Here is a 10,897-nt window from a genome sequence, read left to right on the forward strand (position 1 = left end):
TTTGTTTCTCTAATATTTATGGGTTATAAATAGTTCGGCCAATAGCCGAGGCTAATGCTCGGTCTTGCGTGTATTTTTAAAATTTTTATTGACTCTTGTGATTTCTTAATACAGCAAATGTAAACAAACAGAAGAGACGAAATATCCTAGCCTCTTTTCTTTTTCGTCGCCGAACCAGCTCTCTGCAAAAACAGAGAGACTTACTGATAAGCTCGAAACATTTATGAAACTTACCAATCTTACCTGATGCTTACTTCACACCCTGAACCCGTTAAAACTGCATGACAACATAAGCCATTGGGAAGTTATCTTCACATACATACAGAGTTATTCGTACGACTGCCTAATCTTAGCACAAAACTCTATTCCTCCTATAATGCTAGACTTAGAGTAAGATTTGCTTAGATGAATGCCATCACAATGACTGTTTTTTTTATAGAAATAACCACTTTATGTTCGCAATCATAACTAATGTACATGTATAGAGTATATTGCATAGACATAGACACTGGGTGCTTCTGTAGCAGCGAAATAGACAGCTGCTCGAGTTGCATCCTTCAATATACCCAGTTAGATGAATTGATGATATCGAGACCTTTCAGTTATTGGTTTCATTTACATATATATTAGCTTAGCTGATGTACATGTATGTCTTCTCTGATCATATTTTGTCTTTAAACTGTTTGCATACACTGTTCAGTTTCAAAAGAAATACAGAAAAAATTTAACTTCTAAAACATCGGCAAAAGTTGAAAAACTTCTCTTTTTCAATTTGATATGTTTAAATGGACAAGTACCAGCAAATAGCACCCAGAAAGACAACATGTGATGCTATATAGCTCTAGCAAGATGAAAAAGTTTGACGAAAACAGCAATTCTGTTTTGCATCACACAGAACTGTCTATTAAGTCAATTTCACATCAACCTCTAGCCAATTTTCCATCAGTAGCACCTTTAAAGGCGTATAAGGAGAGCCCGGAGTATATGTACACGGAGGCTATGACAAATATTACAAGCTACCAAACAATCAGTGTTCATCAGTTGATGACTCTGTAGAGACCCAAGCTATTCCACTGTTATTGATAAGCCAGTTTGTTTTTTCTGATGCAGATGCAGTTAGTACGGTCTACGACATAGGACAGCATTTGATATTTTTGATGTAATCAGTAATTTAAGAACACAACAGGGTGTTGGGAGGAAGTTTTTATTTAGAGCATCTAAATATATGTAACAGGATACTTTCACAAACTCAAGGAACACACAAGTTTCAATGTCGATATATCACTAAACAGTAAGTTTTATTAAAAAGTTAAATATGTTTATTGGTACCTAGTCAATAAGTAGTGCTTATTTAATAATTTACACAGCCTTTTTATATACTTTATAATATGTATTAGGAATCAAAGTGGCTGATGCCAGCCTATGCTTGAGCACCGCAGCCTCCTTGGATACTACATGTAGCTCAGTATGAACACTAAGGAGTTGTCTACTTATCATAACACTGCAAGAACTACAGGCTAACCTGTAAGAATGTGTGGCTGCCTTGTACCTACCATTGTGACCAATTTGGAGGAGAATATAATATAAAGCTTGTTACAAGCGACACACCTTGTTAGGTACATGGACACTGTTTGTATAGGAGGCACAGCCATTGTCCTTAGCGGAGATGCAACACTCGTCAGCTATGAGAGGGGACGGAGCGCAGGAGTTCTCAACACTCCATGGCATTCCAGGATGTCCGCTAAGAATGTCATGATAATTAGTTTTGCCATCTCTAAGGACTACCTCACAGATGATCAGCTACAAAAATGAATAGAACTAAAGGCTTACAATTTTTAGGAAGTATCAACTACGCTTCATCAGGGAAATATAGCGCATCGCTGATATTATGAGAAAAATAAAATTTAGCGAACTATCAGCTGAGAAAGCTGTTAAAAAAAATCTCCTCTAACTTTAAAACATTTTGCCAGTTACAAATAATCGTTATTATAATAAGAGTTGTGTCCGTCTGTTCGTCCCTTTAAAACCAGGGTTAGAGGTTAGGAAAAAATATTGCTTTTAACGGGATTCAAATTTCCAGCAATCAGCTACCTAGACCAACACTCTATCACCTGCGCTAACCACTGCCTTGCCGTAATGTAGAATAGTTGTGCAGTTAATTATTACACCTGATGATCTATCACAGCGCACCAGACTCCAGAGTTGTAATGGAAATAATTTTAGACTAGCAAATGATATTTTACACCATAAAATGAATATTACAGAAGCAGGTAATATACATTGTATATACATAGTACACTGAATTACTTATAACTACCCTATTGACAATAGAAAATATATTGTCTAATCGGCAGCATCCCGTACTCTAGCCTCATTTCCTCTGATTTTTTTAAAAATTCCGATTTGTTCAAGATCTGAGACATTTGAAACTCGAGGTTGGACTGTATTGTGTATTCATATTAAAGAATGTTGTTTGAGATAAAACATGTGGCTGAACAAATACGCGTAGAGAAAGAGGTTAACAAGCACTGAATAGATGAATAGAATATATTAGTATCTCCAGTCAATGATTGGAGCAAAATTTGTACAAAGACTTGCTGACACTTGCACTTGCTGATTTTGAACACAAAATAAAATCTAAGCACAAGATATGTTCTCTAAAAACGCATGGAAAAGTGACTCAAAAGTGCTGGGTATAAAAGCCTCAAGAGGACTGATTATAGCTGTTTGTTCATGTAATAAAACACTATACTAAATGTCTTTAGCCTACCATTAATTGAATCCATCCTCCAACGGACACAAGATGGAGAAATTGAAGAAAATCTTGAAGAAATTAAATACTGATGCTAAACTTAAATATACATGTATAAATGGTAGCGGAGTACTTACTTTGGCGACACCAGTTATAAATGGAACTTCAGTTATGATGAGCAAGGGAGGAACTGTATACTTAATAAATATGAATGTGTAGTGGAGTAGTGAGTTGTAACCAAAAGGAGGCTGGAGAAATATTTCTAGAAGAGTTATAACGCAGCCACCGACCATGGCATGTACGATTTTAGCCAAGAACGGACAGCTGTCAGTTATCTTCAACTTGTCCATTGTGAAGAACCTCAGAGACAGCGCTAGTCCTGTAAAAAATGCTGCGAGTGATCACGCCGTCGAGCAATTCAGAATGCATCAGATGATCAACTCCTTTGATGAAAAAATTTGACACAGGCAAATTTGAAGCAATTCCATTTTATGATTTGCATAACTTATTAGTAAATTCAAAACTGGGACGACTTTAGTAACCGCTTGGAGCTATCTTCTCTAAACAGATTGGAATACATTCAAACTCTTTAGCTCCATTCCACTATTTACAATGGTTTGAGCCGGTTGCCATCCTCTTAAGTACAGCACCATCACCTAAACTAGTTCCACTATTAATCCTGCAGTTACAAGTATTTAAACTTTAAGCATGGGAAGGCCTACTTGGTTAAAATAAAAAAATTTTAAAACTTATCTTTACCCTCAGCATTACTTAGCTCAAATGCAACAGATTGTGATGATGAAAATCTTGATGCAAACCATAAAAGAAAGTTGAGAAGATAAAAGAGCATAAAAACAAAGACTATGACTTAGCAAGTAATAGAAGAATATAAATAATGAATTGAGCAAGAAATATATTAGGAGTGTTTGTATTTAAATTTATATATAATGTATAATTGACCTTCTAGTCAGTTTTTGTAGCCGTACGACCTGATATGTAAAAGCAGCACCCAACGCACCCAGCACCCAAGTACGTCCAACTATGTAAAAGCAGCACCCAGCGCACCCAGCACCCAAGTACGTCCAACTATGTAAAAGCAGCACCCAACGCACCCAGCACCCAAGTACGTCCAACTATGTAAAAGCAGCACCCAACGCACCCAGCACCCAAGTACGTCCAACTATGTAAAAGCAGCACCCAACGCACCCAGCACCCAAGGACGTCCAACTATGTAAAAGCAGCACCCAACGAACCCAGCACCCAAGTACGTCCAACTATGTAAAAGTAGCACCCAACGCACCCAGCACCCAAGTAAGTCCCACTATGTAAAAGCAGCACCCAACGCACCCAGCACCCAAGGACGTCCAACTATGTAAAAGCAGCACCCAACGCACCCAGCACCCAAGTACGTCCAACTATGTAAAAGCAGCACCCAACGCACCCAGCACCCAAGGACGTCCAACTATGTAAAAGCAGCACCCAACGAACCCAGCACCCAAGTACGTCCAACTATGTAAAAGTAGCACCCAACGCACCCAGCACCCAAGTACGTCCCACTATGTAAAAGCAGCACCTAGGTCAGCGTGTTAGTTGGAAAAGTAAAATTTATATGTAACCTGTTACGAATCCTGCAGCCCTGAATGCCTGGAGAACAAGGGCCTCCCTGTACAGTTCAGTCCAAGAAAGTTTCATGCAGGCCATAGAAGCTTTAGAAACTGCCCATGCTGGGTCATAGCCTAAGAACCACAGGCCTCCATAGCACAGGTAAAACACCGCCATCATAGCAGCGATCACCCAGCAAAATCCTTTGAATGTGATTTGTAAGACATTGGTTTGGCTTAGCCTAGAGGCAATTAAGCTACCTGCAAGCACCGGGAATGGCTGCCATCAGTAGGCAGTCTTCCTGATAAGGTCACAACACTAAGCTCACACTCTAATAAATTAAAATGCAGAACAAATCTGCGCAAAACATCTGCTGCAGGACAAGCATAGAGATACATATTTGATACCAAATGGAACAGTTAAGATTCCACAGCTGTATCACAATTTTTTTTTACAAACTACATGTCTTTTTTTCCGCTTATTTTTAAATGAGAATTCTTAAGGTATTAAAGCATGTGCACACATGTGCCCTGTAGGTGTGAATGTTCTTTCATAATAATTTTGGCAGAAGATATCAAGTGATTACTTTTGATACACGCTTCATATTAAGCTCAAATTAGTAGTGACACAACTTTGCACTAATAGTCAGAGCACCCTAGTAAAACCGCATCACCTAACAGTAAAAGGGTTCTAATAGTAACTAAATCTTGCCACTAGATAAAGCTAGCTAATAAAACAGACAAAGATACATGTATGAATAAAAAAATTAATGTACATGTATAGAGAAAGTGAAAGAAAGAATGAGGTGTCAGCACAACGGCTGCTACCCGCTGCCCTCAGGCAGTTCTAGCCTACCCATGATAGAACCAATAGCGGCTTGGTGAGGAAAGGTTATTGCAAGGTAAGCACCAGAGAAGATGATGATAGCCTGGAAGATGTAGTGTACACTCCATGCAGCGGCGTAGTAAGGCCAGCTGTAAAATCACAGGCTATCTGAGGAATTTGGGAAATGATTTGCTAAAAGTTCTTTTTTAACCTCTGAATGTATATGCAGGTCGTTAACAATTATGTATGAGATTATTCTTGAAGGCGAATCATATAAATGAACTACTTTAAAATAACTATTATTCTAATAATAAACAACAGTACTTGCACAAGATTTACATTAAACCAACAAGCTCACATATTTAGAGACTAGCTGTTTATGAAAATATTGTGATTATGAGTGTGCGTAACAGCCAATATATCATGATGAAAAGAGCTGGCAACATAAGTTACAAGAGAGAGAAGATAACCCTGAAAACTCAGCAATGAAAAGGCGCTAAGGATGAGATAGGGGTGTAAAATTCATGTTTACAACTGTAACAAGCTGACAAAATCCCAAAAAAATGCAAGGGCAAATGAAAATGACCTACTTGCAACTTATGGTATAGCCACGACACTTGCAGAAATGTTGTACGAGAATGTAGGTCACGCAGGATGAGATCATTGTGCGTTCCGATGGAGTCGCTGTGCAGAAGTGAAGAAACTAGGTCACAGGAGGCAGTTGCTACACATGAGCATTAGAAAGATGCAGATATGAAAAAGAAACTATCCGTAATGTAACACACTGAATAACCCTGATGCCTGTATCAGCCTACCACGCCATAGATAAACATAGAAAGCTTTGTAAAGAGCAAATTAAGAGGCTATTTGAAAAAATCCGAAGAATAATGCAACAATGAACACCTGTATGCCACAAGCTATCATTACTCTTTTTGATAATCTAAGACTACGCTGATCTAAGATTAATCTATTTGATGGAGGTACATCAAGTTCAGACGAAACCATTGCATGCTGCTGTGTGATTCCATGGCAGTGGCTACAATGGCCAATGCAGGCAAAGTGACTGACCAGGAGTTGTTTCACATGTCCAACCCTCAACCTGTCGAATCTTTGGTGCCGCGATGTGATAAAGAGACTCCATGGCATACCAGTACGGACGATGGCCGTGTAACAAACTGCAACCACAAGATATATTACAAAAGAGTGTGTCTAAATTTATGCTGAAACGCATTACGATCATGGTGAGAGTGACCAACCAGCTTGGTCTATGAGAATACTGAGTGTATCCAACTATGATGACCCAACATATTAAGTCTCTGAGAATACTGAGTATATCCAACTATGATAACCCAACATATTAAGTCTGTGAGAATACTGAGTGTATCCAACTATGATGACCCAACATATTAAATCTATGAGAATACTGAGTGTATCCAACTATGATGACCCAACATATTAAGTCTATGAGAATACTGAGTGTATCCAACTATGATGACCCAATATATTAAGTCTATGAGAACACTGAGTGTATCCAACTATGATGACCCAACATATTAAGTCTGTGAGAATACTGAGTGTATCACACTATGATGACCCAACATATTAAGTCTATGAGAATACTGAGTGTATCACACTATGATGACCTAACATATTAAGTCTATGAGAATACTGAGTGTATCCAACTATGATGACCCAACATATTAAGTCTATGAGAATACTGAGTGTATCCAACTATGATGACCTAACATATTAAGTCTATGAGAATACTGAGTGTATCCAACTATGATGACCCAACATATTAAGTCTGTGAGAATACTGAGTGTATCCAACTATGATGACCCAACATATTAAGTCTATGAGAATACTGAGTGTATCCAACTATGATGACCTAACATATTAAGTCTATGAGAATACTGAGTGTATCCAACTATGATGACCCAACATATTAAGTCTGTGAGAATACTGAGTGTATCCAACTATGATGACCCAACATATTAAGTCTATGAGAATACTGAGTATATCCAACTATGATGACCCAACATATTAAGTCTATGAGAATACTGAGTGTATTCAACTATGATGACCCAACATATTAAGTCTATGAGAATACTGTGTGTATCCAACTATGATGACCCAATAAATTAAGTCTATGAGAATACTGAGTGTATCCAACTATGATGACCCAACATATTAAGTCTGTGAGAATACTGAGTGTATCCAACTATGATGACCCAACATATTAAGTCTATGAGAATACTGAGTGTATCCAACTATGATGACCCAATATATTAAGTCTATGAGAATACTGAGTGTATTCAACTATGATGACCCAACATATTAAGTCTGTGAGAATACTGAGTGTATCCAACTATGATGACCCAATAAATTAAGTCTATGAGAACACTGAGGGGTATTCAAATAAGATGACCTAACAGTAGGCTCATAGAGTGCAAAGGAGTAGACAATACCTGATGGAATAAGTATTGTTACTATATTCTCATGCCTACTCAGAACTCCAATTTAAACTAGCGATGTCTTTGTAATGACTTAGCTGATTTGTACCAGTATAAAATACATTATTAAATACATAAAATATAAATACATAAATACTATAAAATACATTCATTCATAGCAATAATCATTAGGAGAGGTCTGGTAGTTATAAAAGCCAGATCCACCAAGCTAAAGTGAATGTCTTTCATCTGACATCAGACTCCGCCGTAACAGCAAGTGGGCAGCTGTGTTCAACAGACTTCTATAATTGTATTTTTATAACAGAAGTGATTTTTCAACAACTCATAGCAAGCTACACGGTAAGCTGCAAACAAACCAAAGTTTAGGTATCAGGATAATACTCACAGTTTGAATATAATGCAGACGTACTCAGCTAGAGCAGCCGCCCATACAATCCTTAGTCCAACGCGCATGCTCTGGTAGTAGATTATGGGAAAGACCATAAAGTAGATCATCCATGGACTAGCCAGCTGGTGGATTAGCAAAAAGATCACTTCCCAAGACTGCAAATGAGCGATCAAAATTATGTATTTAAAGAGGGTAACCAACCTGATGCCATATTGCTAAAATGAAACCAAATGTTGTATAAAGTACTAGAAGTGTTTTGGGATGAGTGAACAAATGATGTTATGTATGACAATAACTATTACAGGTATACTGACAAATAAACTAGCAACACTAGCAACTATCATTGATGCACGTAAAGTGAGTAGCAGTAAGTAAGAAGTATGATGATGACATGAAGTATGACGGGGTGATCCATTACTCCCAGGCTCATTACATGAATATTTACTAAAATAAAATAGAAAATAAAAAAGTTTTTTTTTTCCTAAAATGAAACAATTTAGTCATCCGCAACTTACTATGATGACCTTTGCGTCAGTCTATTTAATAAAACTCCAATTATGTTATAAAACGAGAGCCTAAATTGAGGAGCAAAGCAACAATGTACAAGCAAAAATGAGGGACGACAGTCCCTTTTTGGGTAGATTATGATTTGTTAAAAGACACAATCATTTATGTTAATGTCATATTGACCAGATACCTTTTTAATAATATCTTTCTCAAACTCCTGTCGCTGAGCATCAAGTAAATCTATAGAATGTTCTTTCACACTGCTGGTGACACTTTCTGGCTATCTTAGTCTGAAAATGCATTTAACGGAACGTCTCTGGATAATTTTTAGCATATCTATCAAAAACTTATTATATGGCGACCACACCTGACAGACGTATTCAAGAATTGGCCTCACAACTGTTTTATAAGCAATCAGTTTAGTCTGACAGGAATTGTTAAAAATACTTCTTATTACGCCCAGGGTCTTGCTACCTTTTTCTGGCCACTTATGAGATGTGTTTATTCCATTTGAAATTATTTTCTATAAAGACACCAAATTATCTTCTACTGTTGTATTGTGGGAAGACCGCTTTTACCTTAATGCTTTTACCTCTAAGGTAAAACTGGGAAAGTCCTTCTCATCCTTCATATGAACACATTTAGTAGGGTTGAAAGTCATGTCCCATTGGAAAGACCAAAATTAGTCTGTCTAATGAGGCCAAATACAGTGCTGTTACATTATCGTGAAAACCAGCAGTCCCACACTCTACTACATCCATACATAAGGTGTCAAATGCATAAAGTCAGCAAAATGCACTCTTCGCAGCGAGAAACATGTCATTTACAAAAATAAAACAGAAAAAGGCTCAGAAGTGATCCCTGAGGGACTTCACAGAATACAGCAAACAACTCTGACCTCATGCAAGGCCTGAACACATGAAGTTCTGTTCCCCAAGCACAACTCCACCCACCACACTACTAGTTGTGGTCCTATATCGTCTGTGGAAACCATGTTAGCTACTATTTATCAGATTGAACTTGTCTAAGTGTTGCCAGATGAAGCTAACTAGACATGCTCAATCATTTTAGTGATAACAGAAGTGGGAATAATAGGTCTGTAGGTATTGGAAAGATCGTAGTTACTATAGTAGTAAGTAGGGTGAGTAGTAGTAAGTATAGTGAGTAGTAGTAAGTAGAGTGAGTAGTAGTAAGTAGAGTGAGTAGTAGTAAGTAGAGTGAGCAGTAGTAAGTAGAGTGAGTAGTAGTAAGTAGAGTGAGCAGTAGTAAGTAGAGCAAGTAGTAGTGAGTAGAGTGAGCAGTAGTAAGTAGGGTGAGTAGTAGTAAGTATAGTGAGTAGTAGTAAGTAGGGTGAGTAATAGTAAGTAGAGTGAGCAGTAGTAAGTATAGTGAGTAGTAGTAAGTAGAGTGAGTAATAGTAAGTAGAGTGAGTAGTAGTAAGAAGAGTGAGTAGTAGTAAGTAGAGTGAGTAGTAGTAAGTAGAGTGAGCAGTAGTAAGTAGAGCAAGTAGTTGTGAGTAGAGTGAGCAGTAGTAAGTAGGGTGAGTAGTAGTAAGTATAGTGCGTAGTAGTAAGTAGAGTGAGTAGTAGTAAGTAGAGTGAGTAGTAGTAAGTAGAGTGAGCAGTAGTAAGTAGAGGGAGTAGTAGTAAGTAGAGTGAGTAGTAGTAAGTAGGGTGAGTAGTAGTAAGTAGGGTGAGTAGTAGTAAGTAGAGTGAGTAATAGTAAGTAGAGTGAGTAGTAGTAAGAAGAGTGAGTAGTAGTAAGTAGAGTGAGCAGTAGTAAGTAGAGTGAGCAGTAGTAAGTAGAGTGAGTAGTAGTAAGTAGAGTGAGTAGTAGTAAGTAGGGTGAGTAGTAGTAAGTAGGGTGAGTAGTAGTAAGTAGAGTGAGTAGTAGTAAGTAGAGTGAGTAATAGTAAGTAGAGTATCAGTAAGTGTAATAAGTAGTAGTGTCAATTGACAATACATACAAACAAAAGTAAATATCGGCAATTAGTTGACAACTCACCCTGTAATTCATCTGGAAGGCCTCGATAAAATCAGCTCCACTAATGTAGAGAGGCCTCACTAGTGAATCAATCAGTGAAATAAAATTTAAAACTATCAACTTGTAAAGCATCTTGCCAGCAAAATAACTTGACTTGGAGTAGTGAAACTAAGAGCCACAAGGCACCGCTGTTTGGATCAATGTTTAGTGTACATAAGGCAATGCATTGTTGGCAGAGAGCAACCGACACTACTCTATCAATGCCCACAACTATCTGCTATCCACAACAACCATTCCTATAACTTTAACTATTTCCAACTACATCCATGGCTAGGTACATGTATATATAACTTATAATCCTCACTA

The 10,897-nt window shown here is 37.6% G+C and overlaps 1 protein-coding gene across 1 annotated transcript; it reads right to left on the reverse strand.

The window, feature by feature from the left end:
• Positions 1-146: 146 nt before the first annotated feature.
• On the reverse strand, positions 147-9,209 carry LOC137390969 (glucose-6-phosphatase 3-like). The gene is made up of 9 exons (XM_068077283.1): positions 9,141-9,209; positions 8,039-8,196; positions 6,248-6,354; positions 5,770-5,903; positions 5,210-5,282; positions 4,369-4,614; positions 2,890-3,131; positions 1,609-1,800; positions 147-182 (listed from the first exon to the last, which is right to left on the reverse strand). Exons 1-9 carry the CDS (start codon positions 9,207-9,209, stop codon positions 147-149), a joined length of 1,257 nt encoding a protein of 418 aa, XP_067933384.1.
• Positions 9,210-10,897: the final 1,688 nt, after the last annotated feature.

Source organism: Watersipora subatra, chromosome 3, assembly GCF_963576615.1.
Source record: "Watersipora subatra chromosome 3, tzWatSuba1.1, whole genome shotgun sequence".
Taxonomy (NCBI): domain Eukaryota; kingdom Metazoa; phylum Bryozoa; class Gymnolaemata; order Cheilostomatida; family Watersiporidae; genus Watersipora; species Watersipora subatra.

What these genes read in the sequence shown, in the direction of transcription:
- LOC137390969 (XM_068077283.1), bottom strand. Translation starts at nt 9,209, where the DNA reads ATGACTTTCAACCCTACTAAATGTGTTCATATGAAGGATGAGAAGGAC. An exon ending in CGCTATTGGTTCTATCATGG is followed by an intron (nt 4,615 to 5,209) that starts GTAGGCTAGAAC and finishes CGGTGCTTGCAG; the next exon opens with GTAGCTTAATTGCCTCTAGG. An exon ending in TTATAACTGGTGTCGCCAAA is followed by an intron (nt 1,801 to 2,889) that starts GTAAGTACTCCG and finishes TCATTTTTGTAG; the next exon opens with CTGATCATCTGTGAGGTAGT.